At 37.9% G+C, this 27,326-nt stretch overlaps 2 protein-coding genes across 4 annotated transcripts; both read right to left on the bottom strand.

The window, feature by feature from the left end:
- Positions 1 to 486: 486 nt before the first annotated feature.
- On the bottom strand, positions 487 to 16,441 carry LOC106925011 (ras association domain-containing protein 1). 3 transcript variants are annotated; one of them, XM_088005688.1, is made up of 8 exons: positions 16,118 to 16,441; positions 14,807 to 14,880; positions 13,038 to 13,390; positions 9,681 to 9,805; positions 2,256 to 2,360; positions 1,871 to 2,156; positions 1,671 to 1,786; positions 487 to 1,582 (listed from the first exon to the last, which is right to left on the bottom strand). In XM_088005688.1, exons 1-8 carry the CDS (start codon positions 16,172 to 16,174, stop codon positions 1,436 to 1,438), a joined length of 1,263 nt encoding a protein of 420 aa, XP_087861814.1. In that variant the 5' UTR covers positions 16,175 to 16,441; the 3' UTR covers positions 487 to 1,435. The 3 variants fall into 3 exon arrangements, with proteins under 3 accessions (XP_087861814.1, XP_087861815.1, XP_014854508.1); XM_088005689.1 differs by lacking the exon at positions 16,118 to 16,441 and adding an exon at positions 4,586 to 4,779 and having other exon boundaries at positions 13,046 to 13,390; positions 14,807 to 14,883; XM_014999022.2 differs by lacking the exon at positions 14,807 to 14,880 and having other exon boundaries at positions 16,118 to 16,440.
- Positions 16,442 to 18,434: 1,993 nt separating this feature from the next.
- Positions 18,435 to 25,832, bottom strand: zmynd10 (zinc finger, MYND-type containing 10). The gene is made up of 12 exons (XM_014999003.2): positions 25,278 to 25,832; positions 22,344 to 22,452; positions 22,163 to 22,279; positions 22,034 to 22,087; positions 21,175 to 21,318; positions 20,983 to 21,071; positions 20,762 to 20,856; positions 20,349 to 20,521; positions 19,909 to 20,034; positions 19,712 to 19,833; positions 19,507 to 19,632; positions 18,435 to 18,715 (listed from the first exon to the last, which is right to left on the bottom strand). The coding sequence occupies exons 2-12, from the start codon at positions 22,413 to 22,415 to the stop codon at positions 18,619 to 18,621; spliced, it is 1,215 nt and encodes a 404-aa protein (XP_014854489.2). The 5' UTR covers positions 22,416 to 22,452; positions 25,278 to 25,832; the 3' UTR covers positions 18,435 to 18,618.
- Between the last annotated feature and the right edge of the window lie 1,494 nt (positions 25,833 to 27,326).

Genomic DNA, 27,326 nt, shown 5'->3' on the forward strand with positions numbered 1-27,326 from the left:
TTGAAATATGGAATTATGATTTATATTTCGGTAAAATTAATGAACGATATAGTTTGACAAACACATTGTGTGTATACATAGTGATCCACAAAAAGGATCACTATATATACTAATGATCCTTTTTTCTACTCAAACTTAATCCCTTGCAACTGGGATACATGTTGAAATATGTCAAAAGCTCATGTTATATTAATACAAATTCTTCAGTTATTGTAGCTATTGACGACTGTATTCATAGATAGAATGTTCCTCTGATTCTTCTGCTTGTTTTGATATTAAAATACAAAAAAAACATTACCATCCACCCCATCAGTACATCTTAAAGAAACTTTCTACACTTTATTATCCTTCTGTTACTGTCAGTATATATTTGCTTATGACAAAAATCTTTTTAAAAAAGGAACGTAATTCCTACTTAGTTTGTTGATCAGCATTTCCCTTCAGGAGTTGTCTTACCCATTCTTGTCTCTCAAAGAAAACCACCGCTTAGTTTGTTATTTTTATTAAATGCTGTGCACGTCTGCCACACATCCATAAGACTGCTACATTTAAAACAGGAAAAGTGCAGGAAAAATGGAAGAAAACAGAAGACAAACATTTTAGTGATTAACAGAGAAAAACACAAATATAAAAGGAATGATAAGCAGCGTCCAGTTAAACACAAGTATGGCAACAGTCATTCATAAATCCAGTCACGCAGCGTGACCTGTGACACAGCTCTCTGACATTCATAATCTCATACAAATGTCCATACGTCAGTCATACTCACAAAGTGACCGCCAAGTAAAGAGTTGCACCCATCAGGGGTGTGGAGTGGACATGGCAGCTCTTCAGACTTGGATGCAATGAAAATTCAAATACCTTTCAGCTACAGAAAAGGGATTTTTTTTTTTTTTAATGAAGAATTACAATCCAGAAATTTTGATAAAATCTAAGATTTTTAGGGCATTTGAAATAAAAATTAACAGAGGGCAAAAAAAGGGGAATTTTATCCTTTAAGAACATGTCAATTTAGTTGTTTGTTTTTAGGAATGGCTCCGTTACAGTAAAATAAAGCTGTTAAGTTTTCACAGGATTTAAAAAGAAGCTGCATTGCTTTTTAAGATAAAATCTGTCAGCTGAGGTCCAGAATAATCAGACGGCACCCGTTGCAGAACGTCACTGTCCCGTCTGCCAGTCTCAGTCCGCTCAACTCATTCTCTCAGGCACATCAGACTCTCCAGGTGTAAGGCACTTCTCATCTCTCGCATCATTTCACACCAACATACGCGCTAGCTCTTACTCTCTCATAGTCTTGCGCCCTATCTCACACTCTCGTTCAACCAAGAGGTGTTTTTTCTTCTGCTGTTTTCTCCGGAGTCTTTGAATGGAGCAGCGTCCGGCCACAGCTGACCAGTCAGGCTGCTGCACATCAAACTCCGTGCGCAGAGGAGTTTCAGCCGGGGGTCGAGCCGGACAGCGCCTCCAGCATCTTGGTGCGAGCCAAAGTGTATCGCTGTACGATTTGCTTGACGTGCTCCTCTTCCTCACGTTGCAGGATGAGCAGGAAGTTCTTCAGCTCAGGCATGGAGAAAGCATGCCACTGCAAAAGACGGGGAAAGGACATGTGAATGCCTGTAAGATTCATTAGAAGTTTGGATTTGGTTCTTTTAAGCAGATGCTTCGCTTACATTCACTTCACCAGTTTCATTTTCTTTGAGAACAAAACTGAGGAGCTTCTCGTTGGGTCCAGCATTCAGGCGTAAACGAAGAGGACGCTCGTCGTCAGAGAGCTTGCGAACATAAACTGGAGGAGGCAAAATGGAAATGATTATTTTCTGAAAGAGCAAAATAGGATCAGATTTTTCTTTTCTTTTTAAAGAAACACTACCTTGGTCATGGCGCTCGCTGCGCTCAAACAGTGCAAACTTGCCGGGATTGTCTACCACAGTAAACTTCTTCAGCAGAGCCTCAATGACCTCGCGAGCAGAAGTACGGGAGCTTATGTGCAAATGCTTGGAGGCGTCCTTTGGCAGGTAGAAGGAGGTGCGACGCTTCACTCCGCTGGCTCGCTTCCCTCCAGCATCAGCAACTCCTTTTTTTGACGCTGGGACCGACACGGGGCGTGCTAGCTTGAATTGAACCTTCACAAAACCAGTGTAGGACCCATCCTTGTTCTGTTAAAATATATATATATATATATATATATATATAAAAACATTACACCCAAACAAAAAAGCCTTTCTGCTAAAAATTAGTTTTAGATAACTACTCACCATGTTCATGAACAGATTGCTATTGATCTGGGAGTTGTATTCCTTCACTTTCTGCAGAATTTCAGCAGTTGTTAGCTCCTGTTTCTCACATTGGATTTGTTCATCCTAGAAAGGACAGAGAGGAGTTACATTGATGATGCACCAGGTGGCGCTGTTTCTTTAAAACACTACTATCTTTAAGTAGAAACTATACATGATGAAAGCAAAATAAATAAATCAGATGTCTAAAATTTTGCCACCTAAAAATGAAATTATTTATTGTTGAGCATATTTTATTGATGTTGTATTTAAAATTGTTCATATAAAAAAATTTCAAAGTGAGAAAAAAATTACAGCAGTCAGAAATACAATCATGAGAGATTTATATATATATATATATATATATATATATATATATACATGTGTGTGTGTGTGTGTCTGTTTTCTTCCAAATAGTATAAAATATGACACGAAAACGTAATTCTTCTAATCCATACACAAAAGACTGTAAATTAATTTCACACAGGATTTTACAGACAGAGGAACTTACTAAACCTAAAGCAACTCCATCATTGTTGTTTTCCTAACATGTTATGAATTTCCCCCTATGGGTTCACACAAGTTGCATCAGACTCAACTTCCTGACAACGCAGCAAAGGGAAACATGATGATGTCAGCCCTGACTAGTCCTGCTTAACTCCTCTGATCCCTCTGCGTAGGAGAGCTGAAGGGAGGAGGAAGGGAGGCTGGCAGGGAGGATGAGGAAGAAGGGAGGGGGAATAACTTGCAGCTGTGCAACGACTGCGACCAACAGCATTGCATTCCTCAGGCTGGTGTTCATGTAAAAATAGCCTCTGCCCCCCCCCACACACACTCAACTTCAGACTCCCACAACGAGACAAAGCTAGCCCTTGTTTCAAGCCACATCCTATTAGGTCAGCTGCCCGACAAACTACACACCTACAGTCATGTTGCAGTCATGCTGCACATTTGGCCTCTGGCAAGTAGACGACCAGCAGCCTAATTTGGCCTGGTGTTGAGGCACAAATTCCTGCTAGTCACACTATGCAACATTTACTGAGCAGTCGTTACAGATGAGAGGTCAGAAGAGTTAAATCCATGTATCTGTACTTAGAAAAGCACCAAAAATGGCTTTTTCTAACAGATATCCATTTCTGTTGTCCTGTAGATTCAGTTGATTTTTGAAATGGAAGATAACATAAAAAAAGAGGAAGAAATGTTCAGCAGAAAAGTACAAGATTATGCCTCTTTATGCATACCTTTAATCTGATCTGAAGTGCATGCAGGTAGCAAATGCTGCTACCTTTTAGAACTAAAAACCCACAGATGTTTCAGTGTTTGGCTTGCCAATGAATTGAAAATTAGAAATCCACCCCTAAATTGTCATTTCTGCTCAAAATTTAACCTCTTAATTTATTTATTTAAAAAGTAATTTGCAGCACATAAATCAATGTCAAGTGGGAGATCAATAGTAATACTCCTAGATGGAGAGTTAACATGTTGTTCCTAATGAGTCAGTAAATCAGTGAGTCAGCGGAAACTGGCATTTTGCAATGTACCTGTGTTAAGGAAGATGCAATAAAGCTGTGCCTCCACATGCCTGCATAAGGAGTGCCAACAACATAAACAGGGGCCTCCGCAAGACAAGACGATGTATGTTTACTGTAAACTTAATCTGTTTCTCATCAAGACAGAATCGGACACCCCAGTGCGGGCGTGTGACTAAAAGATAGAGATACTGATTAAAACCATCAGGTTTCATGAGTCACTTAGAATTGTGAAATTTGCCAAAAACCAGAGAGTCCAGATGACAATGAATGGTGGGTGTTGGGCTGGAAACTTGAGAACCAAATCTGCGTCACAAGAACATAACATGTGGGCTGATTTCAAGAAGAATGCACCAGTGAGCCTGGAATTGTAATAACGAAAAAGAAAGCAAACCCTACTGGAATTTTAGTGTTTTGTGCTCTACAAACTTTTTTTTATTACTAAAAATTAGATAAAAGAATAAAGTTTCTGAGTGCTGAAACCAGAAAATAGAGGAAGCAGAACTCCACCCAGAACCAGGAAACTTGCTTGGCAAGAATCAGGCCTGCTGGGGTTCCCTGGAGCTAACATATGATAATTAAAGGTAGAAACAGAACAGGCTGTGCAAATTCTCACCATGTCAACAACTTTTTAAATTATGAATTCGCCTCTATTTGATGAGAACAGAAGACATATAAATGAAACAACGCGAGAGTTAACCACCCGACCCGGCCTGCTCTCACTTCTCCTTTCCAAAAACTTTCATGAAGCATTGTTCTGTTTTACTTTTCTCTCCGTCTCACCTTCTTAACGTCATTAGTAACGGTGGGTTTTCGGGGTTTGGGGAAGAAGGACGTCCGAGCGGTGAAGTACTGCTCGAACTCGGAGTCCGAGTCCTCCTCGCTGCAGTAGCCGCTGCTGGTGGAGCTGCCCCAGGTCATCTCGAAGGAGGGAGTCTTGTCCGAGCTGCTCGCCTCGCTTGCCATGGTTCTTATCGCTAATAATAATAATAATAATCAACTCACTTTTCAAAACTAAACTTTAAACGACCTTCTGAGTGATTTACCGACACAAAATTGGCGAAAGAGGTTGTTAGCCGATGCTAAGTAACGGTCACTGTTGAAGACTTCCAACGGTTATCTCGCGCACGATAAAACGTCTGTATGAACGCCCAACAACAAACCGCGCAGTCTCACCCAGTTTTTCTCCTCCCTCTTCCTCTCTGTAGCTCTCAACTACCGGCCACGTTTCCAGTGTGTGTGAAACAGGATGTGTGGAGCTCTCGGCCCCGCCTGCCGCGCTTCCGTGCCCCCGCCGAGGCCCCACCCAGGCCGTTGGTTTCCAGTTTAGAAATACACAAAACGCCGGATTGGACGGAAATGCCGGAGAGCCCACCATGCGTCCCCCCACCCGCAAATAATGAAACTGGTTTGGTTTTAACCAGAGGTGGGTAGAGTAGCCTACTTCTGCACAGTTTTATTGAAGTAAGAGTAAAAACTAGTCGTCCAAGAAGAAGAAAACGTATCTGGTAAAAAGCCTTTAATTACTGATTAAATGACCACATCATTTAATGCTTAAAAATTACACAATCAGACGGACCAAAATATAAAGATATGTAGAAATTTAGGTGTTTTAAAGATCAGAAAGAAAATTATTTATATAAATACCAAAATTACTAAAAAAAATAATAATGTAAAAGAAACACTTTTCCAAATAATTTTTTGAAACTTCAACAAAAACTGCAGATTAACTGGTGATTTTTATTTTGTTAAAAACAAGCTTGTTCTTCAATCAGTGAAGCTACTCACCTTGGGTAGAGTACCCAGAAATTTTACTCAAGTAAGAGTAGTGATATATGATAATAAAAATTACTCAAGTAAAAATACAAAGTACAGCATAGTGACAATACTCAAATGGTTAAGTAAATGTAACTGAGTAATTACAACCCAACTCTGGTCTTAACAGAGTTGGGTTATAATTTAAATAAAATATTTCATAATCAGGAATACTTTATCTCTGATCATAAAGATGAATACTTTATGATTAGATGGTATATGGTCTCATATTACACAATTTTCTTCAAAGATGCTGATGGCTGTGGACGAGAAAGGTTTCCTGTAGCGGACTGTATTACAGGGATTCTAATGAAGCCTCTGACTGAAAAACATGGTTGAATAATATAAGACTACTAGTCTTATATAGGGGATGCTCAGGATTGTCCATAACATTGCACAATAATCTCCTTAGGTTCTAGAGCAATCCCCAGAACAAAACCAGGCTGCTTTATTAGATCGTTAATCCTTTTTAAGTCCCTGGTTCTCATGGTGCAGTGCACTCTCCACTTCAAACTTATAGAATACATGAAACATTTTGGTGAAACCTTAAGGATCTAAACCTCCTCAAGAAGCTCTGTCCCTTCTTATAATCAAAATCTCATTTGTTTAAAGTAATTAAGATCAAAAAGTGAGGGTGACATATTTTACTGAGTCATTGAGTGACATTAGGCACAGGTTTTGAAAACCAAATGTAGAATTACTAAGAAAAAAATTATTTTGCATAAGGCCAATTTCAAATATATAATAGAAATATTATGTTACGGCCTTGAAGGTAGTCCAGATGTCAATGACTAACACCCTCCATAAGGACTGCTAGAGAAGGTGTGCTGTCTATTCTAGGGTAAGGCTTAGTGGAAGGAAAAATTGCATACAAGCAAATGGAGATAAATAAAGCTTCAAAATGATTGCGAAAGAAAGCCCACTCATGAGTTTTGTTACAGCTGTTGTATTTCTTGTGTTAATATAACTGAGGACAGGACTGTGCTTGTGTAAGCTTTATGGAAATGTACAAGAACGGTAAAGACTTTACTTCCTTACCTAATAAGGCAGTATTCAAATTAGCCGTTAGCTAAAATTTGTTATAAAACATGGTTACCACAAAAAAGAAACACCCTAAATATCACTCTTTGTGAAATCCTTTTAAAAAGAAATCAATAAATCAACTGTTTGATTATAAGTGTATTTCATATGTGCAGTTAAAAGCAAAAATGATTGGCTTTTATAGCCTTTTATATTAAATAACTTATTTTGACCAAATTTTATAGACAAAATCACATCCAAATAACTAAAAGTTCATATGACAAATACTAATTTTCCTCCTATGTCTTAAGAAGTAGTTGTCTATTTTTTAAATTAGCCAACTACTTCAGATTTAGTTTAACTTACCATCATTTTCCCTCTGTACTAATGTGAGTTTGAGCTAAAGCCAGAGGTTGAACATCCCACATGGAGGAGGAGGAAGGATTCCCCTCCTCCTCCTCTCCCACCTCCTGAATGTTATGTGATGATGGGGGTTACCATGGCCACAGCCTGGACAGCATGTGAGCTTTCTAGACCAAATTTTTAAAAAATGCACTCCGCCATTAATTCACACCGGGCTGTTGTCACATGGTTATTATCTTCAATGCAAATTTAAAAAGAATGAAAAACAAATCTGTTTGAAAAGAAACAGTGGGAGTCAATGAATGTTTGATTTAAAACCTGAGTTTTAAAAAGCTCTTGTTGCTAGAGCCAAAGATGCAAATTCAGAGCTTTGCATCTATTAGTGGAGAAGTGTCGTCAAGAAAACAAGTACCAAGTTTGGACTGTTTGAAGAGGGAAGTAAGACCAACAAAGTTCCCGTTTAAGTTTCAGCTGTAAGTCTGGTCAAGTTGCAGTTCCTGCTCAGAAAATCAGGGAAACCTAATTTAGATTTATTATTTTAAATGAGTGCAACTTTGGTCAGGATGTATAACTTTTTGTATACGGTTATCACTAAATTGGTATCTAGTAACCTCTAACATTAAATACACGACTGGCCAGAAAGCCAACTCCAAAAGGTTTTTCTGATCTTTTGCCTCAATGTCTACAATGTGAAACGAGTGAAACAACCTAAATTAAACATGTTCTTCTGTCTTTACGGCAACGTAATATCACCAGATGGACTCTCAGAAGAAGTTCATTTCCAGCACCTACTTCAAACTTCACATCCTCATAAAATTAATAGAATAACAAAAAAGGTCATCTGGAAGTACCCTTCCTTTAAACTAAAACTGACTTTACTTTCAACCAAAACACCCTTAAAGCTGCAGTATTTTATTTAACTTTTATAAAAATGTGTTTTTAGTTGTTGAAACTGTCACTATACTGTGACAGTATAACATGAGACAGATGACCTGTGAAAAGATCAATCTTCTCCACCTCCTCATTTTGTCCTTTTGGTTTTGTCCTTTTCATGAGAAGCCAGAGAAAACTGAGTTGGGTTTTTCCCAGCAGCATTAAATATAAAGTAGAGCAGTGCTCTCCCTCCCCCACCTGTTTCTGAGCTCTGCCGCTAAGCTCACTGAAGAGGTGTTACTACATTTTGCTTTCCTGAATAATCAATGTTACTTTGATAGCAGCAGGAATAATAAAAAATGTGTTAGCATGCGGATATGTGAATGATTGACAAAACTGAATAAAAGCAATATATAAACAGAAGTAGGAACATATTTCATTTCCTCTTAACATAAGTGGTCTTGGTCTTATCAAAAAGTCTATGTAATCTGAAGTACTAATACTACTACTATCAATAGTATTAGTAATATTACTATTATTATTTTATATTATTACAGTTTGTGGTTTGTATTCTTCAACATGGTACTCTTTTTATGATCTGAAGCACTTTGAACTGCCTTGTTGCTGAAATGTGCCATACAAATTAACTTGATTAACTGATCAATTGATTGATAATGTCCCCTCTACACCAGTTTGTGTCAGAACTGAGCAGAACCAATAGCACTAAAGGTATTCCAGGTTGGAAGGTTTTTCTTGCATTTATCTGTATAATTTTTGTCAGCAGCTGAGAAGGTGGTTGTGTATTTCTGTTTAAAACTGAAGCGAGGAAAAGGAAATGTAGAAAGAAGCATTGTTTAGAAACACATCATCTGACTTCCTAGTATAAATTAGAGCTATGTTGCACCCAGAAATCTTCCACAATCTTCCTTGACACAAGGCAGACCTCACCTATGCAACTTATAGATTATGTAAGTCAGTAAGCGTGGCCTGTCAGTGTTTTTATTTTTATTTAGTTTATTTACAGATTATTTAGTACTGTGAAAGAGCATATAAACGATACTTTTCATCCAACTACTTTTCTTACCTTTCTTTTACTAGTGTATGTGGTTCTGTACCTGGAAACAAATGGGTTAAAACCTATGACTTTATTTCTGTAAAGATATCTGCAGCTAATTTTGTGTTTTCTAAGAGCAAAAAAAAAAAATCTGTTGGGCAAAACATAAGACAGAAAAAAAGATGATGTAATGGTGGAAAACGCACTCAGCAGGAAAAGACCAACTGTTTCCACACATTGCAGGTAATTTATAAAACACTCTTCAAGCAAACAAAGAATTAGAACTGATTGCCACATAAAAATTTTAATGTGCTCAGATTTTTCCCCACAGATTTGGGTTCTCATTTAAAACCACTGACCCAGATTTTTGCACAAGGTAATTTTTTGGTAACAAATTTCCCATTTGAAACATCTGACTTCTCTTGTCAGAGCTGCTGCTGTTAATTGCAAACCATCTTGAGATGCAGCTTTCAAGCAAAACGGTGTGTTGATATAAATAAACTTACCGACCTTTGGTTAAATAAGGAAACCAATATTTTTTATTGCACTAAAGAAATGGTTCCTGTTTTTGGTTGTAAAGCAGGTCTATTTAAAGCAATCCAGCCCTGCCATATGAGAGGCTTATAGAGAAGTCCTGATATGATGTCCATAAATAAGAAGAAACAGTGCCTACTAGAGTCTTGCCTGTGGGCAGTGCTCACTTCCACAAACAAAGCTAAGAAAGACATTGCAGTGAAACACGAGAGGGCTCACCACATTCGTGTCGGTCTCGATTGTGTGCTCCACGACAGCGGTGAGGTCCGCCGTAGAGCCTCGCTCCCAGCTGCAGTCCAGCCGAATCAGCGCACGGCAGCGATAGTGGCACGTGAATCTGCAATCTGCACATTCACAAAGTTTAATAAGTTCAGGACACACACACCTAAGAATACAAAAACTATCAAGAAAAATCTCAGGTTATGCTTGCAATTTGGTGGGCCATGAGTGTTGGTATTACTCTACTTATAAGCAGAGTTTTACATTTACTTGAATAACTCTTTTGAAAAACAAAAATGTTTTAGGAGTAATTTTACTACACTGTACTTGAGTAATTTTATTGTAAAGTACCGCTAGTCTGATTTGAATAAAATTTCTGGATTTTCTACCCACTGTGAGCAATTTCACTGAATGAAGAACAAACATGTTTTAACCAAAAATTCACCAGACAGTGACATACACCTGCAGTTTTTGTTAGTTTCATTTTTTCTTTTTTTACCTACTGTATATAAAGTATTGTCATTTTCATCCTTAAAATGCCAAATTGTCAACTTAACTTTATATTTTAGTCCATCTGATTATGTAATTTTTAAATATTAAATGACTGAGAATTTGAAAATATACTCAGTACCGGAGTAGACTTTTTATGAAATACTTTTTTACTCTTGCTTGAGTAATTTCTTGGATGGCTATGTTTTATTTTTACTTTAGTAAAATAAAACATTTTTTATTTACTAAAAATACTAAAGTATTTTTACTTTAGTAAAAATATGTTGAAAAGTGTTAAGTACAATTTTTGGGTACTTTGCTCACCTCTAACTATAGCAAGAGAGAAAATAAAGTTGGTGGTCAACATCGGTCCAGCAGCTTCTGAATTACAGTTACAAACGGCCACAGAAAAATAAAAACAGGTACGAGATGTCAGTTACTGGTTGCTATGGTAACCACCAACTGTCAAGGGCAGCGTAACACAACTTGAATGTCATGAGAAATTAACTTTTTGACAAAAAAAAAAGTAAAGTATGACCCCCTAGCCACACTTTGGACAATCCTGGTTTAAATAATCACGTCATAAAATCTAGTTAACGCTTTCTTGGATGGCTACTTTTTAGTTTTACTTGAGTAAAGATATGTTGAAGTAGTGCTACTGTTACTTGAGTACTCAGAAGAGTTACTGTAGTTGTTAGAAATGAATAAAGGGAGGTTATATTTAGACGAAAGATAAAAGAGTATGGTTGGACACGTTAGATTAAGCACAAACCACAGCTGCTTTCTTCTGTTCAGGCGCTTTCAGACGCCGGAAGGAAAGTTCTGCGAAGCTCAGTGAGCAATAAAGGAACTAGGTTTGCTGTTTTGATTATGACCAGAGCAACAAACTACCTACGGTGTGCTAGAAACAGCCTACTTTAAACCACTATTCAAACCAAAACAAGCACAAAGGTTAGTGTTAGCATGTTTCTGTAAGGAACGCTCATCCTTGCTCTCTTTGTTGTTTCTGAACACTAGAAATACAAGTAACGATTATTTTAGTAATCGATTATTCTGTAGATTAATCAATCATTGTGACGATTAATCAATTATTCGTATAAAAATGGTCACATTCTACAGATTTCTCTTTAATCCACATAAGTGTATTTTATGAGATATGATAAAACCTAAAAAATTACAAATAATTATTTTTTTAAAGTAAAAAAAATACATATTTTATTGACTGAAATGCAGTAACATAGCATCCTTTAGCGTAGCAAAGGATCATCTGCAGGTAAAAAACTCAACCTTTCAGCTTAACTTAACATCAGCACAGTGTAAGGCTAATCTGCTGATTATTATTATTTTTGATTAACCGATTAATATTTGAATAGCAAAAGCTACGTAATAGGATTTTTTTATGTATATAATTCGACCCTGGTGAAGTAAAAACTATGTCACTTAAGGAAATAGAACATATTTACAGACAAATAAAGTTTTCTTTACCTTAAATGTTTGGCTTAGTTAAATACTGCTCTGAATATGTTTTCCTTTCAGAAATTGACCTTTTTCGAGTTGGTATACTCTAGTAAACAATTACTAATTATGATTATTAAATTAGTTGAGAATTATTTCAATAATTGATTCATTACGATTAATGCAATCAGCCCTATTGAACACACGAGGTAGTAATATATGCATCACAACTTAAAACTAAATCTGTCTTCCTGTCAACTCTGACCACCCTCCCTGACCTTGCAACACAGCATAATCCTGCCACCACCATGCTTCACAGTAGGGAAGGTGATTTTAGGGCTGGGGTGCTCAAGTTCAGTCCTCGAGAGCGACCATCCTGCAACTTTCAGATGCATCCTTACTCCAACACAGCTGTATCAAATGAATGGCTCGTTTCCAGGCCTGTTCAGAGCCGAATGGCTGCTGGTGAGGGAATTCAGCCATTTGATCCCAGTCTGTTGGAGTAAGGATGCATCTAAAAGTTGCAGGATGGTCGCTCTCGAGGACTGGACTTGAGCACCCCTGGTTAGGGGAATGTGCTGTTAGTATTCCTGTCACACATTGTGTTTTGTACAGATGTAAAAGCATGCCGTCTTGTTGACATGACATAAAACAACAAAGATAAGTGTTGAGAGTCTGGGGCCGTTTAAAGCTAAATCTGCAGAATTAATGGCATTTTCCTCAGTTTAAGTTACCTCATTGTACTGATAGTACACTGTAAGGTTTTTATTCTTGTTCTGAGTTTTTATTTTGTGTACCGAGGGCTGGACAATAAATCAGTAACAATATACATTGTGATAAACATGTGATACGCTTGATAGAGTTTTCAATAATTTCACTGAACTCTGATCCAGAACAGCTTTCTGGGAGATGTAGGCAGAGAAAAGGCTTTGGCTGCTCAACCTCTCATTGTGAGCTAAGCAGAGTGGGTGGCATTAACTAACTCGGTCATTCTTTGGTTACCTAGCAACTCACTCACTCACTCACTCTTTGGTTACCTAGCAACAATCTAATGAGTAAGTGGTGTAGCAGCAGTTTAAGGTTTCACTGCTAGGTCTCATAACTGCTTAAAAATAAAAAACAACAGTGTGGAGTGAAAACTGTGGATAAAACAGGAAAATCCACACCACCAGTTTGGAAGTATTCCAGATATTTAAAACCAAAAAACTAATCAAAAATTATCGATAGATCAATATGAAATGCTTTTATCGTGATAGGTTTTTCAGACATATTGTCCAGCCCTACATATAGCACAACATTTTTAGCAGACCTAAAAAGTCATAACAAAAAAACATATTTCATACAAACTGTCTGAAAAATATCTCGTTGCTCTCCCTGACCATGCAGATGCACCAAAACTTTAAACGGACTCACTGACACACCGCAGGCTCTGCTTGTAAAGGCCCCAGATGAAGTCGCCGCACAGGTCGCACCATGTTGGCTGAGCGTGGCTGCAGGGCTGAAAGTTGTGTCCCTCTCCTTTCTCCTCCACAAACTGGGGATCCTGGGAGCTGCTCAGGACCCGGATGATGCCCACGCGGCTCAGCAGGTCCGGCACCTTTCCCGGGCTGATCCTCAAGGCGTTGGTCCGCTCCAGGCGTGGGGGTGAGCACGGCGAACGCGGGCCTGCCAGTTCTATCTGCTCTCTGCTGGAGTTCAGGTCCCGCAGCTCGATGAACTCCCCCCAAGACATGGTGGCTGTCAGAGGTGAGCTTCCAACGTCATCACTGAGGGGAGAAAGGGTACAAGGAACATGAAGCAAACTGTATCAACCTTCCAGACAACCTTCTGGTTCTGGGATGCTCTGCATCAGAACCAGAACCAAACAAGGAGAAGCAGCATTCAGCTTCTACGCACCACCACAAATCTGGAACAATCTTCCAGAAAACCACAAAACAGCTGAAACATCTTTAAATCTAGACTAACAACCCACCTGTTGAGAGTTGCTTTTGAAACAATGCCAACTTTGAACTGATTTGTTGGTGAAGTGCACAATACAAATAAAATTAAAAAGAGGAAACATGAAAAAAGGTAATATCATCACCTTCCTAAAATAATGGCTTACGTCATTTTTTGCCAAAGGTGATTTTTTTTTTTTTGCCTAAGACATATTTTAGAAATAAAGAGGTAGTGACACAATCTTCAATAACTCTTTGAAAAATTTAAATTAATGAGTTACAACAACATTTTATTTCCCTTTGGGATTCATAAAGTATTTCTGAATTTGAATACTTTTGGTAAAAAATGACTAAGGCCATCATTTTAGGAAGGTGACCAGAGGTGCACCAATTTCCAATAAATAAACAGCACCAATAAATTAACACCAATTTCCTTAATTTTGGGAGATCAGTAATAGGCCGTTTCTTAAATGTGACGCTGATCTTATCCACCGATCTTATCTCCCTCAGCAAAGGCATAAAAACCAACCGCTGTCCTCTCCTGACTGACAGACCAACCCACCAGGTCATGTCTGCACGTTTGGAGTTAACAGCCACCCTCCTGTGGCCAACTCACCGACTTTATTGCTGTATTTAGCAACATTTCAGACAAAAACAAAAATAGCACTGACCAAAAACAGAATCGGCAGGTTAAGTTGTTAAAGATCAGTAATCGGTAATCAGCAATGAGCCAGAAAGCTGCAATCGGTGGAGCCCTAAAGGTGACGATATGGATATTCCTGACTAACGCGGCACTTTTTCATTTTATTACAAACTAAAAGCCACTAAAAATAAAAATACATATGATTAAATGTGTACAATCAGTGAATGAACCTCTGTCTTTTATCAGACATCCGATTGTTTCATATAGGGGTGGATGGGCAACATGGACTTAGAATTATATCGCAATATTTTGGGATAATATTGTGATAACGATAAAACTTATGATTAAAAAACTATTTATGACAGCATTCATAGGATCGACAACATAAATAATGTTCTTGAAAAACATTCCCATTTGAAACAGGCTTCTTCAGGATTGTGATTTGAATTGCTTATCGGTATTTGATCATGTTTTCAAATTTATTTTTTGCTGTGCAACAGATAGAAAATAATACAGGTAACACTTACATTTATACTATTAGTTTTGTTCCTTATTTAACACTATTAATAGAAATTTATCAAGACGTGATCAGAAATGTTTACCGTAAATGATGAATATCCGCCCAGTCTGATATTAAACAGCCAGTGAGATCAGAAAAGCCACTCAGGACGAAGTTCTGCTTTAAGCCACGACAGAAAACCAGAGTGTGAACGCTCCCTGTGATGATATTCTTAAAGGTGATGTTCACATTCTGAAACTTTCACAAATAAGATGACGTGAATCACAAACCAAAAACATTTCCTATTTATTATGTTAATGGAAAAACTGATCAGCTGTTCTACAAGGACCTGAATAACACGTTCATTTTATCTTTATAATATTGCCGAAATTTTGTCAAATCATAAAGGGAAGAAATTATTACATTTATTTTTGGTTCTTTATTTGATAAAGCCACAACAACATGACTGTAGCACATGTGGAGGAAGTGAAGTGTTTACATAATGTTTGGCACATAAATAGAGATGTGAGAAAGAAAGAAAAAGAAAGGAAGAAACAAAGAAAGAAAGAAATATGTTTAACTCATATTTATTCATCACAATTCCACAAAATACACTGACTCACATTTCAAAGAAACAAAGACACACAAAATGTTTTAATGCCTTTAACAAAGGTTTATTTAACCTAAATTCTCTCATTTTAATTGTTGAGAGACAGAAATAGGTAGTATTGATCAAATAATCTCGACTAATTACAAAATCATTGGGGCAAAATAACTGAACCCGTCCTCAGTGAGGTTTGCTTGTCCCAGTTCCAGTTTCTATTTTCCATAAGGAAAATCAACACACCAAGCTGTTCTCCCGTTTTGCCAGTTTTGAAGAGGGATGGTCAGATTTTATTCATTGTGAAAATAATGCAAGAAAATAGTTTGGTTACATTTATTAATTGTACAGGTAGCAATAACAAAAGCAAAGCATTTTCTTATAAACAAATATTTAAATCTTAGTTCCCCAAATAAATGTAGTCTACTCAGTTTAAGGGGGATTTATTTTCTTTTCTTCCTTTCTTTCTTTCTTTCTTTCTTTTTTACGGGAAAAACAAGTTTCTTCAAGAAACAATGAATTAATTATGACGATTTTATGCTGTTTCTAAAAAGTCTGGTGGATACGCTGTTCTCGTTTTTTTTCAATCCATATTTCTTACGTATTAAAAAAGTTCATAAGGAAAAACAGATGCAGTTACGTGTCACTTCTATAACCTGCTAAACATTACTGTAAACAACACGCTTTCCATAAATGAAAATACAAGAATGCTGCTTTGATGAGAGACTTTAGTAAGAGCAGTTCTTCAAGAACAAATCTGTAACTATTCAGGTTTAAATGTGAGACTTGGTAAAACTGTAGGAGGTAACTTACCAGAACAGAGGAGAAAACCACGCCGTGTTTGCCGCTTTGTCTCAAAACTCCTTCCATCCGAGGAGAGAAAAAACTTTCCGCAGAAAAATGTCGGACTGTTTCCAAGTGGCGGAGGTGTTGCTGCCCCGGCTACATCTCTGGAAACCAGCCGACCATCAGCGACCATCGCCGGCTAACGGGACCGCGAGGCTCGGAGGAGGGACGGTGACAGCGGGGCTCAGCCTCGGCAGAACATCACTGAGAGTCGGTCTGAGCCGCCGAAGGAGGAAGCGGGTGAAAAAACGGAGAGTGAAAGATGAGACTGAGCTGCGATGACATCCGGAATGTCTTCATGTAGGGGGGTTGCTGGCTGCTGCGTCTGGAGGAACAGCAGCTGAGTGGGCGGACAAAGTCCCCGACCCCTCAAACCCACGGTCTCTGGAGGGACGGATCGAGGTTTCGCTTGCGCCGGCAGCAGAAAAAGCTTGAAAACCACAAGCAAAAAAATGCAAATGAAGTTTATCTGCGATCAGTTCGACAGTCTTACACATTTGCCTACGTTTAGATATGAAACCCCCTGCGAAAAAAGAAACATTTCAGCAACCAAAGAGGGTAAATTCTAACAAAGAGTATTATTCTACTAGGTGGGTAGAGTCAGAAGTTCTCACATTCTCCAACAGATGTATGAAAAATTAGTAACACTGTATTTGACGGGGTTTGCATATGACTGACATGACACTAACATAAAGATGACATAACATAAAGAAGTCTCTATGAATGTTTATGACAGTTGTCATGAAGTCTCATTCTGTAAATAATGACATTTTTTATGCAAAGTTGCATTGAAAGTTCATTAAAAGTGCCAACTTTGCATTAAAGTGTCATTATATAAAAAATAAGGCAAAGTGGGCACTTTTAATGGGCTTTTAATGCCACTTTGCATTAAAAATGTCATTATTTGCTGAATGACACTTCATGACAACAGCCATAGACGTTCATAAAGTCTCCTTCATGTTCATAACAGGTGTTATGTCATGTTTATGTTACTGCCACGTCGGTCTTATGCACACCCCGTCAAATAAAGTGTTACCAAAAAGTTATCTGGTAAAAGTACAGGTTGAACTGTTTTACCAAGGAAAAAGTAAAAACGTACAAGTTTTGAAATGTACTTACTAAAAGTAACCGGAACCAGAACAAACTTCAGATCCAGAGAAACCCATTAGTTTATAAGTTACCTTTTTGTCTTTCCTTTTATTTTGTTTGCATTTCCTTCTGATTCATGTAAAGCACCTTGAACCGCCTTGCTGCTGAAAATGTGCGATAAGTAAACTTACCTTACCTAAATGTATAAAGTAATTTTCACCTTCAAGAATGCAAAATGACTTTTAATCAGTCTGAAATACTTAAAAAGTCCTAGTCATACCAAAAACATTATTTTTTTCTCTTTTGCTGACAACATGCACTGTGTTGGTCGAGAAATCTAAAAAAATACTGATATGGTTTTTCTTCCAACCAACCAATGGAAGGATTTTTTAAAAATAAGGTTACAGATGGGGAAAGTCTTGCGTCTCTGAATGTGCTCCTGTGTTGTTTGGGATGTTACTCAGGTTAAAGTCTCCATGCATGCTGTTTTCCTCATACAATATAATGCACTTGTGCAAGCGGCAGATTTTTTTTTTCATCACGGAAGAAACAAGGCATATGTGAAAATATAAGGAGTAGAAAGTGTTTATTTCTCTTAAAGTACAGGGAGTAAAGGTAAAAAGTCCTCAGAAAGATAAATAAGTAAAGCACAGAAAATCTAGTGAAGTACTTTTACTGCTTCATCTCGTCCTAATCCCTGCTGGCTCATTTTATTCTCTTTTTCTCCAGAAAAGAGGAACTGAGACAATGTTGACTGTAACTGTCCCGGGATGCAGAGCCGCTGTTGACAGAAAATCGGTGGTGGTTTCGCTGAAGGCTGAGCGTCTCTGTTTCTATGGAGATCACAGCTGAAGTTGGTAATGATCTACACAGCTCTGGATGTTAAACCTTGAAGATGAAGTTAAACATTGGGGACAACTTTATTTTCACTCGAATGATGAATTTGATTTCACGTCTGAAAATCCTGGAGCCTTAAAAAACATTTCAACATCTGTCCATCCTGTCTTCTCCTCCCTGATTGAACCCTGACCTCCACCGATCTGCTGCTGCTGATCAGATTGGAAACGGCCATTAAGGTGAGCCAGCAAGTCTTGGCTCCTAAAGGAAGTTTAGAAAGTTTTCTGAAGTATTTCACAAAAGCATCACTTTCACCCTCGTTTGAGCAAGAGAGTTAAGAAATAAAAACGGAACGGAATGAACAAGTTAAAACTTTATTGCATCATGTTTAAAACCAAAATACTAAATTCTACAATAATAATCTCTACAGATATGTGAGGGATTCCTGTTAGAAAAATATGAGTTTACCTAAAATGTTGGGATTCAGTGTCACACAAATAAAAGCGGCTTTGTTTCCTAGCTTTAAACGTTAGTCAGTTGAATTATCCGAGCTGTTTGTCTTCCTGGACCTTCTGCATGGTCTCAGTCATGAGCTGACAGGCCTGCTTGTGTTTAGGCCAGTGCTTCACCTGACACTGTCTGTAGGAAACAAACACAACACAGGGTAAAACTTAGCAGGCAGAAAATCACACAAACTTTTAATTACAAATAAAAACAAAAAGAGTGACATGCATTTGTATTCAACTCCCCTGAGATAAACTAAATGAAACACAATTGGGGCCCCATTTGAACAGTTTTAATTAGGGGTATCAGAGTAAAGGAGGTTGACATTTTTCAGGACTTTATTTCTGAAAGAAATTTGAAACACATATATAATTTGCCTAACATGTAATTATTATGAATTACTGCAAAGCTTGTCGCAATAAATCAGTTAATGATAAATTAAAACAAGCTCAATAATTTCAACATGTATGATTTATCATTTTTCTCTTTTCTGTCTTTCTACCAAAAATTGGATGAGAAAAGTCTTCAGTCTGGTGCTTTGGTCTCAACTAGCCTTTATTTTGAAGGACAGTCTAGTTTACAGAGACTTCATAGCTGTTTCTGTTTTATTTATTTGGGATATTTAAAATGTCTTCCAGTTCTAGTGTTAAATGTTCATTAGAAATTCAATTATTACTATTATTATTATTATTATTATTATTATTATTCCATTACCATTATACAACTTTAAAATGGTCTCAAAACAACAATATTATCATTTATCATAAAAACTTCTGGAACAATTTATCATCCAGCAAAATTTGTTATTGTGTCATGACTAATTGCAGGAATTAAAAGCTCAGTAAAATGCAACTTTTTGTGGTGTTTTCACACAAAATGTGTGTGAATATTCTTGCCAGGCAGTCTGCGTGTGGGCTGTGTCTCACCTGCTGCAGTACCACTCTCCTTGGCATCCAGAGCATCTCTTTGGAGCCTCCTTCCCGCAGCATCCACACTTTGGTTTCTCTGGGAGCAAACGCTCCATCACATCCAGACTGTAAGTCTGCGCCAACCTTGGTGAAACATTTTGAAAGCAGCGGCTCATGAGCTGTTCCTGTGCGCACCTTGACCTCACAGTGTCTTCAGCGTTACCTCTGGGCCTGTTGCTGCAAGTCGCTGACAGACGGGCTGAATGATTCTTTAACCTGATATTTAGCTATTCCTTTCCACTTCCCAGAATTCTCTCTGATAATCTGGTTCCACATTTCTGGGATCTAAACGTAAATAAAACCCAGAGGGTGAGCGTGCAGCAGCAGGGATGATGAGTGCATGTCTGTGTCAGTGACTACCTGCTCCAGAACCAGGTCTTTCTTTGGTGGGGCTGGGTCTGTCACAGCCAAATGGGCCAGGAAGCGCTGGAGCTCAACCAGGTTCGGTAACTGATCGATCAGCACGTCTGTCAGGAAACCCCTGAGCTGTGAACAGCACAGCAGCAGCAGGAGTCAGGAGGAAAAAACATGCTTACAAGAGGATGCTCAAGGCTCTCTGGTTATATAATTACTGCTGCAGGAAGAGAAGCTTATAATAGGAGGAAACTGAGTACTAAACAACCTTCGGTGAACGAATCTGTGCTCTACAAGGGAAGGAGATCAGATAGGATGTAATGAACAACAACCTGGAGCAGTGATACTTCCAAACCATTAACTTTCATCAAACCTGTGAAATTAGACACACAACTCCCTGAGCGTGAAGAAACAGGTAAAAAGCCAGTGTTTGTTTCAGTGCAGACCTTTAGGAGTTGGTTCTTGTTGAAATTGTTGAAGTCGTATTTTCTTTGGCACTCCTCCTTCAGGATCAAACTGTAAAGCGCCAGCCAGACCTGGCCGTCAAGTTTAGTCATCTTCACATGGTCCTCTGCAGGAATCCTCTGCCATTTGCCGTTCATGTACTTTTCTACTTGGCCTGCAGGGGGCAGCAGAGAGAACACAGAGGCTTTCAAAAGTATTCACAATGTGGCAATAAATAAGTCAATCGAATGGTAAATGAATATAAGCTCAATAATTTTCATTATCAGACGGATAGATTGGTCAATCAGTCTGTAAAGTTTTAGAGGTCTGAAGGTGAGCTGTAGGATTTTATATCTTTTGTACAACAGAGGATAATATCTCTCTGCTCATCTGAGTTGCAGATGTTGTGATCCACCTCTGTTGCTCCGACTCCAGGGGCAGGACTCGACCAGCCGAACCAGCACACAGGGCATGTTGTGCGTGCAAAGCATACGATTGATGATGCTGATGCTGGGAGGGAAAAAAAAAAAAAGACATTTGTATTTTGCACCCCGCTTGTCATCTGTTAGACATTTAAAGTTTTCATTTTACTTTTAAAAATGGAGGTCAAGCACGTAGCTTTAACTCGATTCCTACCTGTCGGTATGATCTGCGATGTAGCTCAGCACAGATATCGCTTTTAGGGAGATGTCAAACTCCAGAGCAGCACTCTGCATCTGCAGCTCCTTGGTTAGGTCAAAATAAAAATCATGCGACTTCTACCTCTGTTTCAAAAGGTGCTGCAGTGAGGAAAAGCTGCAGAATGCAGAGAGAAGCATCTAATTTTACCTCTAGAGAGGATATCTGGTTCTGAAGATCATGAGCAGCAGCAGCAGCATGGGCCTTGGTTGCTTCACTGGCCAGCAGGGTCAGTTTACGATGGCAGTAATCCACCAAGTCAAGGAGAGAATCATCAGCTGCCTCACAGGAATCCTGAACAACCAGACACACAAAAACACCGACTTCCAAAAGGATTCACCCTGCACCAAAACACTGGGGAAGAAGGCGCTCTGTTCAAACTACAATATAGGTCAATACTGGAAGAAAACCTGTTAGAGGCTGCAAACAAATTAAGGGGTTCACCTTCCAACAGGATATCAACTCTAAAAAGAGCCACAGTGGAAATACCTTAGAATATATTCAGAAGATAGAATGGCCCAGTCAAAGTCAGGACGTAAATCCAATTAAGAATCTGAGGAGAACAGCTGAAAATGTATGTTAACAACTGATAACAATATTCATCTTGAGCTGTTTTATGAAGAACAATGGAGATGGATTATTGCCTCTAGATGTTCAAAGCTGGTTGAAACATTCATTTTAAGAACGTAGTTTCCTAAAATGAAGGTCTGCATGAACAAGATGCTAATAAGATGACAAAGATGGGTCTGTGTTTATGTTCATGTAAAACAGTTATTGGAAAGTAAATAAAGAGTAAAAAAATATTAATTTCAACAATAGATGATTCAGAGATTGAATACAAAGACCAAATTTTCACATTTTCATTAGCAATAAAAAAATGAAAACCAAACAGATGCATTTTCTTCCACTTTAACCACTTTTTTGTGTTGGTTTGTCATACAAAATCTCAATAAAATACATTTTTAGTTCAGAGAATGCAGGTATTATAAATATTTGAGAACTTACGGACCTTATGAAACAATATTGTTTCAAGCAGGTTAATAATTGTAGCTTCATGGTGGATCTAAGAAAGACAAACAGAGAAATAAACAAGCTAGCATGAGAAGCTGATCGTAGATGTTGCACATCTTTAACTTACCACCATGTAAAGATGAAACGTGCTCTTAGGGTTGAAGTCCTGCAGCTGGCATAAGATGGGAAACACTTTCTGCTTCCACACCTCCACAAGGATCATCTCATGGACCAGAACTGGTATCTGCAGAGAGGGATTTATCATGCAGTAACATCGCTGTGCATTCGCTGTGAACATGCAAAGTCACCTTTCCAAAGGACACCAGGAGCTCCTTGACAAACTCATCGTGCATGGCCGAAGCATTCAGGATGGCCTGCATGTTTAGCTTTTCAACAAACTCGTGCTGTCTGAACCACCTGAGGAAAAGAAATGAGGATGTTTTATAAACAGCTGCAGTATGAGACCCTTTCTTAATCAAATCCATACATAAGGAATCGGTTCCAGCTTTTCACGCCATAATTGTAAAATGTATTCCCAGTGTAGCTGAGCTCTGCCTCGACTCAGCGTTCAGGAATTTCTTCCAGCTTGGCAGCAGCTGGGATGGTTCTTGAAAAGAGCGTTCAAAGAGAAATTAAGTAAATAAAAACCTAGATTATCACAGCAGACTAAAAAAAATGAACCACATTAACAAGCTTCGAGCTGCAGATTTTAAACTGTGCCAGAAAGAATCGCTAACCAAAGGGTTTCTCTTACAGATAAATGAGCTTTTTGGGATTTTACAGCTTTGAGGAGGAAGTCTTTTCTTCCAGTTCGTTAGTTATTTGCATAATCTTGAAAAGAACCTGCATGGCTGAAGTGCACATGTCAGATAACATGTTTGATTCTTGCAGTCTTCACAATGTAAAAAAAAAAAAGGCAGAAAAGAATGAATTCATGGGTGTTTTCTTCAACATATCAGTTTATGTTACTATGAAGGATGTACACATTTCACCTCTGATGACCACAACATATGGAATAATCCTCTACAGCTTCAATCTGATGCAGAAAAACAGCATTTTAATGTTTAGCACAACAACAATGGACATCAATGCGGTGTGTGTGTTCCTGTCTGCTGAAAATAATTAAATGTTTTTTTTGTGTATTTTTCAATCCCCTATCTCTGACGTATTTTTATATTAAAAACATGTCCTGCAAAAGTATTTAGTAACATTGAATAGTTTCACATCTTGAAAAGTTACAATCACTATTTAAAAAGAAAAGAAAAACAAAGAAGCATGCAAACTCTGTAAAACTACTTTTTATTGTTGATTACAGCCATCTTTTGTAGCAGGTCTTCAGCTTTAGACATCTCGATGCACCGATATGAAAATTTGAGCTTTCAACGTTGCTTCAGTTAAACTCCCAACAATCCTGCAGTGCATCAATGTCACATGACCAATCGCCTTCCCCCGAAGCAAATAGCAACAAGATGGAAATAAATATTGACTGTTAATCAGCTCAATTTTGTCAGACTGATAAAAAAAAAACATTTCTGCTCGTTCTTTGCCGAGTATCTCCAGCTCAGTCGGGCTGAAAGAACATCGTCCGTCACAGATTTTGAGTTTAACTGATGCTTGAACTTTGCCAGGACATTTCAGATTTATCCAGACTTAAATTTGAAAATTGATTATACCCACTTAAAATTAACCCTGGCAAATGACTACTTAATTTTTCAGGAATGACCTGTATTAATATTAAAGACAACCAAGGCAAAAAGAATGAGGGAAAGAAACAAAAGCACTTTATCCTGCTGTACTTTATGCACACTAGAGACATTAGTAAAACTTTCATTACAACATTAAGTACAAAAGGTAACAAGCTTAAATTTTAATACAATGGGTGTCAGAATAAGACATTCACAATAAAAAAAATAAACAGCATTTTCAGACATCATTGCTTAGAAAAACACCTCAACATCTACAGAAAGGAGTATAAAAGTGAACATAGACACAGAAACTATAAAAAAATAAATAAATTGCAACCAAAAAAAGATTTGTTGGTTTTGTCTTTGCAACAGACCGATCAGAGGATCCGACCCTTGGATCTTTGACATCTAGTGTAATTTGTCTTAAAGAAATGGAGAGGGCTAGTGGCTAAATAAACTCCAGACTGGTAAAACACTGGTGTGTAATCTGAATGTGGTGTGTGCAAGCAGGCCTCCAGGTCCCCTTGTTTTTGTCCATCCTTCTCTAATTCTGCTGAGATGTTTAGTGTATGCAACTCGTTGGTTCCACTGCGTTTGCTCCCTGTATTCTTTCCCTCATTTCTTTGTTTTTCTATCCTTGGTAGGGGGCACAAACTACCAAACCTAAAGAGAAACAAAGAGAAAACCTCCTACAGCATTTAATCTTCCTAACTGGCTCAGTTTATGGTAAAAAAAAAAAAAAGATATTCCAAAACTTCTGCTCCTCACTGGCGCCTTCCTGTTCCAAGCTGATGTATTGGCTAACTTGTGTTAGTACTTGATGTCAAGTGTTTTTGAAGCAATACAAAGAAATTAAAATTCTAGGAAACCATGAATCACTCCTTTTCTCTGTAGCCAACAATCCTGTTATTAGGCCTACAGGTGCATTAGTGAAGGCACACTAATAAATCTTTTTGAATACTTTTCCTGGAACGGGTAATTACTGCCATACAAAAATCTACTTTCTTTCACCCCTACGCTGCTGAGCTTCTGCTTCCATCTCAAGGTTTGATACGTCTTCAGTCAAGCCATATCTCTGTCTCGCCTTCAAGTAGTCATCTGAAATGACATACAACAAAAGTAGTCATTACTTTAATCAAATTTATCAAAGCTAATATTCAAATAATGTAGCAATATGAATAGAAGCACTTACACATGACCTGTGTTCATCTCCATCCTCTTCATTATTTGTTCACAAATATTGACGCCATTTTGTTTACACCTCTCACAGCCAGAAGAACCAGAATGACCCTTTCCGCATTTCCAAAATGAACATGGAGGTGGAACGCACGGTGGAAACTCTCAGTTGGTAACAGTGACCAGCAAAACATGAAACTACTTGCAGAGAGAGCTACCAAATTCAATCATGACTGGTTCACGCTATTCATGAACACCTACAGGCTTTTGTTTGCCGCAAAACAAGCCTTTTAAGAAGGGGTTGTAAAGGGGAAGCTCCTCAATTAAGCATTATATACCTGGTGAATGATACAGAAAGAAATATAGGAACCAATGACTTACAAAACAAGTAGATCCAACTGAGTTAAAAGCAGAAAAGCTTGGCAAGTTGTCAAGCAGTCCACTGAAAAAATGGCGGAATGGCAGTCTCATTTATATCCTTATTACCGCGAAACGGAAGTGGTGGTGGGGGGGGAGTCACTCTGGACTGCTTAGGGGAAGTACTACCAAAAAAGTTATGATTATTTTAGGTTGATGTGTCGCAAGGAGACACAATTATTTGAATTTTTTTTCTTTTGTTTGTTTTTATTTGTATTTTTGCTTTAGTTTTGCTTAGTTTACTAGCATCCCGAGCCACACTCCATTCCAGTAGGTGGCGACAATGCACCAAAACGTTACACTCCACCAATTTCCTGCTTGCTAACCACAAATAAACATGAAGGAGAATATTCATGTTTTCTTTAAAGTGTCATGGATTTGCTAATCGGATATATATAATCCAACAGATATAAATTCAGAAAAAGTCAGAAGTGCACACTTTTTTAAGAAGACAAAATAAGACAAATAATAATGAACAGCCATAAGACTAAAATATTTAAATGTTGACCAAATGTTTTCTTCCATGGCTAAGTGAATGTAACTTAGCCATGTCACTGTCACTGAACGTCATCTGAACCATTCGCTTTCTTTCAACATGGTGTTTCATTCACAAAACAGTCAAAATTTTATTACACACATATGGACTCTATAGGTTACTTCTTGGGGAGGAAGGGGGATTTTATGCAACTGTTGTTAAGGAGTGTCAGAATGAAAATGATTTTTTAAAATGTTTTTGTATAACTTTAGAGAACAGTCTAGATCTATTTCCTTTCATGTCACAGTTACAATTTTCCTTGCTCTATAAACATGTGTAATGAAGCAAAATGAGTTACTTGTTCAGCAGTTTTTCAGATCTTTATCGTATTCTCCTACTCCTAATGTAAGCTAACTTTATGTTAGCTTACATTAGCTGGTGCTAACGTTGGTTCTGATCTTACCTCACAGACCCCACTTCTTTGAGGGAAAAGGTTTCCAGACTTTGAATGAACCCCTCAGCTTCAACCGGCAGCACTACCGATGTATCCATTTTAATAGTCTTGATTATCCCGCAAAATGTCGGTAAATATATAATATTTGCAGCTACTTCAGTAAACTTCTTTGAAAGTGACCAGCAACTGGGAAAGAGCTACAGGTAGTTGTCAAGGTAACCGTACACCAAGTACAGTTTGCAGTAATGGCCACTAAGGGGCGCCAGATTATCATGTAAATCACAAGCTGGAACGTTTGCTGGTGGGTTTTCTCGAATGCTGACGATTTGATTGGCTGGTACGTTGTTAGGCAACGGCGTCTTTAGTTGTATTGCAGCCAATCACAGTCAAGCATTTGATACCCGAGTACAAAAAGGAAGGCGAAGTTCAAATTCCTAGTAGTGAGCTTTCCACATGCACTTACGTAGAAAGTATTTTCTAAATAGTTCAACCTTCTTAAAACTATTGAGTAAACCTTGATTAGTTTGTTTTTCATTTTAAAGAATGGCATTGAAAAAAGATTTTTATAGGGAGCTTTTTTCATGGTAAAAACAACATATTTCCTTCATACTTTCTGAATGTTTTAACACTTAACTTTGACTTTTGTCTGCTTCTTTATTTGTTCCCATTTCTTTAGTTTAATCTGTAAGTATATCACCAAAACGTCGGTAAACTGTAATAGTACAGTTTACCGACGTTTTTCCAGCTTCAGTTTTACAGCCTGCAAAACCTGAAAAAACCCCATCAAAAGTAAAAAATAATTTTAAAAAATCAAGGTACTCTTTGTTTTATTCAGTCTTATAAAGACAAACATTGTGTAGTTACTTGTTTCACTGCAAGTTTCAAAACAAAAAGACTGAATTTCATGTAAATGGAGACTTTAAATGCAATCCCACTATTTGACATTATTTTTATTCAACCCAACTTGTGGCATGGTATGAGGAGCCATTTAAAATGAATTTCTGCGCAGCAATAAGTTATCCCAACAGTTATGTAAATATAAGCATTTCCTGCTCAGTATTTACAACTCTGCCGGCCATGTACC

Source organism: Poecilia mexicana, unplaced genomic scaffold (genome assembly GCF_051168715.1).
Source record: "Poecilia mexicana isolate PSO_F unplaced genomic scaffold, ASM5116871v1 scaffold_5, whole genome shotgun sequence".
Lineage (NCBI taxonomy): Eukaryota > Metazoa > Chordata > Actinopteri > Cyprinodontiformes > Poeciliidae > Poecilia > Poecilia mexicana.